Raw genomic sequence first — 2,983 nt, forward strand, 5'->3', positions numbered from 1 at the left:
AACCCGAAGAAATCTAAGTATAAAGAAACCATTTAAATGAAAAGCAACAACTAAAATACATAAAAACTAAAAAGATAACTAAAACCCTAAAATTACTTCCAAAATTTAAAACTCCCCTAAAAGTGAAACGACCCATCTCTGTCCAATTGGCGAGCCTGATCAAGCACACCAACAATTGTGTTTTATAAGTGCGCAAAGGGGTAGGACCAGTGGGTCGGTTTGATTACCTATTCGTTGATTATGATACTTATCATATTTATTGATGGAGGTTATTAGGGTTTTCGGAATGTCATCTAGTTCTGATACAATTCTTTAAGTTAATATGCATATCCACCAATCGTGTGACAAATCAATCGGTATCAGCATCAAATTAGGTGAATATAGTTAATAAGTAATCACTACATTTTTCTTTTTATTAGGGGGCAGAGACAAGATTTCATAATAGGGATGTCAAGATAAATTTTAGTAGTGTCACGATAGTAGGAAAAAAAATCAAAAGATTTCGAAAGGCTTTGCATTGCGTCCGAAAAAATCAAACGTTGTCGGTGCCACTAGTGGCACCATAGTAAAACCATCACTGTTTTCTATAATTGGCATGTTCAAACCATAACCATTTCAAATAAACCAAGATCGAGTACATATATAAGGAAATACATTGAACCCCCCCTACCACCACACACACACACAAAGGCAAGAGATCTTCAATAATGCTGATAAAACATACTATATAGCAGTAGTGCATTCATTATATTTATAGTGGATATATATTTAAACACCACAGAAATCTTGGAGAATATTCTGCGATTTCCTTCCATTTTCCGTGACATAATAATTCAGAAGATCAACATGATCAAACGCCTTGAACTTTAGAGGATGCTCATAATCCACCAACTCATCTGGTACTTCCACCTTCTTACTCAAAAACGAGAACAACGCAATAGTATATCTCGTTTCCTTCCCATGCTTGTCCATGGTTACTTTATGGTTCGGCGATAGCACCCTATCATTACTCCAAGCCTATCATCACAAAATACACTGTTAAATAAATTTACCACTGAATTTATAAAATAATAAAACATATGAATCGTGATCACTGTTCACTGATCACCTTGCAAGCATCGCCTGCCATGACCACAAAAGACGAAGGAGGGTATTCAACAGAAATCCATTCCTCATTCCTTGCTCTTATTTCCAACCCTGAAACCTGATTCTGATGAAGTATTGTCAAAAAGCTTTTATCTGTATGAGAAGGAAAAGCCATTGTGGTTTCATTCATCTCTGGTGCTCTGTATTTTAAATACCGAAGAAGATAAGTTGTGGAGTCCATATGCGAGTCACTGTACTTTCCCACACCATAGCTTTCAAAGATCATCTTTATCACCATGTTTTCTAATTCCTTCACTGCCCTTGAAAACAACATTGAAGTTTCACTACAAAAGATTGAGAAAGTTACAATTTTAGTCCCTGAGTTTATCATATTTTTCAGTTTTGATTTTAAAAGGAACTGGCTTGCAATTTAAGTTAACATCGAATTTGTTTCTGGATCATTAAGGGTGTCTTTGGAAGAGCTGGTAGATAAGATATACCTTTTTATTTGTTTAGAAATACAAAAGTAGATGTTAGCTTTTATATATATAAAATTACATAAAAATTAACCAAAAATTAAAATCTTCCAAAACCTACAAGCAATAGTTTTTACATCAAAATGAAGACTAAAAATACAAATGAATTCCTTTAAGACTAAAACCAAAAGAAATATCCTAAAATCAAGGATCAGAATTCAGAATTATAATTTACTCAAAGATCAAAGTTAGAAATTAGAGTTTGTTGGTTTTGATTAAATGGAGAAGCATGTTGACTTAATAACTTACCAGAAGGATTGATTTCCGTTTGGCCACATGAGATTTGTGAAACTTTGAGCTCCTTCGTGGTCTGTAGCGTAGTCGATTCCTAACCCTTCATGAAGTGGGACAATTGGCATCTGGCCTACGTATCCATGGTAAGGCTTTGAGACGATGTTTTTTATTTTGGTTTCCGTTGGGAGGTCAAATAATTCGTCTGCAGCTTGGAAGACGGATTCTTGAAGCTTGGTAGAGACTCCATTGTAGAGTGCTATGAAACAGCCGTGGTTTTCAAGGGCAACCCTGATATCGTTACACGTGGAGGACCAGGTGGTTGTGCCAGGGGTTAAGTTGTCATTTGTGAAGTCTACTACGAGAAGTTTAGGTATTGTTAGGGAGCCCATTGTTGAGTTATAAGTTATAAGTGATGTTAAATGGTGGTGTGTTGATCGCGTTATATAACGCTGAAATCTGATCACGGTATATATATACACAGAAAAAATTATAAGCATATATGCATAAAGTGTCGGTTATTATGTCACTTTCAACAAATTTGATTGGTTTATTATAGTGTATCGATGGTGTTTTTATTGCATGATTTGTATCGAATTAATGTATTTTCATTGAGTTGGTTTCGACAATAGACATTCTTGATGCTGATTTTTATGTTCCTGTTATATTCAGCATAGAGAAAGATTAGAGACATGCAAAAAAAAGGTTGGTCCCTTAAGCCTTGTTCCCGAGTTCTACTTAAGGAGAGAAATGGAAGGATACGGAGTGAAAGTGAGGGTTGACAAAGAAAAATCATGTTCCCGAGTTTCATTAATGGAAGGAAAGTAAGGGGAGGGAAAGGATTTTGGAGCCATATTTTCCTTCCAAATTTTCCTCCCAAATTGGGCAGATTTAGGAAGAAAGTGAGGGGAAGAAAAATTTTAAGTTTTATTTTCTTTTTCCTTCTAACTCGGAAACACAAAAAATTAAAATTTTCCTTTCATTTCCTACGAACTCGGAAACACAAAATAATGGATATTTTCATTCACCTCCCTTTCTTTCTGTCAAAATTTTCTTTCTTTTTCCGTTAATGAATTTACAAATAAACTCGGGAACAAGGCGTTAATTTTAATTTACAAATGCCATTAAAA

The 2,983-nt window shown here is 34.8% G+C and overlaps 1 protein-coding gene across 1 annotated transcript; it reads right to left on the reverse strand.

Annotated features, from left to right (window-relative positions):
- Positions 1-563: 563 nt before the first annotated feature.
- Positions 564-2,301, reverse strand: LOC111910125 (probable 2-oxoglutarate-dependent dioxygenase AOP1). Its single transcript, XM_023905910.3, has 3 exons — positions 1,872-2,301; positions 1,109-1,430; positions 564-1,017 (listed from the first exon to the last, which is right to left on the reverse strand). Exons 1-3 carry the CDS (start codon positions 2,243-2,245, stop codon positions 769-771), a joined length of 945 nt encoding a protein of 314 aa, XP_023761678.1. The 5' UTR covers positions 2,246-2,301; the 3' UTR covers positions 564-768.
- Positions 2,302-2,983: the final 682 nt, after the last annotated feature.

Source organism: Lactuca sativa, chromosome 5, assembly GCF_002870075.4.
Source record: "Lactuca sativa cultivar Salinas chromosome 5, Lsat_Salinas_v11, whole genome shotgun sequence".
NCBI classification, from domain to species: domain Eukaryota; kingdom Viridiplantae; phylum Streptophyta; class Magnoliopsida; order Asterales; family Asteraceae; genus Lactuca; species Lactuca sativa.

Coding starts and splice junctions, on each gene's coding strand:
- LOC111910125 (XM_023905910.3), bottom strand. CDS start 2,245: ATGGGCTCCCTAACAATACCTAAACTTCTCGTAGTAGACTTCACAAAT. Junction 1,431..1,871: donor AACGGAAATCAATCCTTCTG/GTAAGTTATTAA, acceptor AATCTTTTGTAG/TGAAACTTCAATGTTGTTTT. Junction 1,018..1,108: donor TGGCAGGCGATGCTTGCAAG/GTGATCAGTGAA, acceptor TTGTGATGATAG/GCTTGGAGTAATGATAGGGT.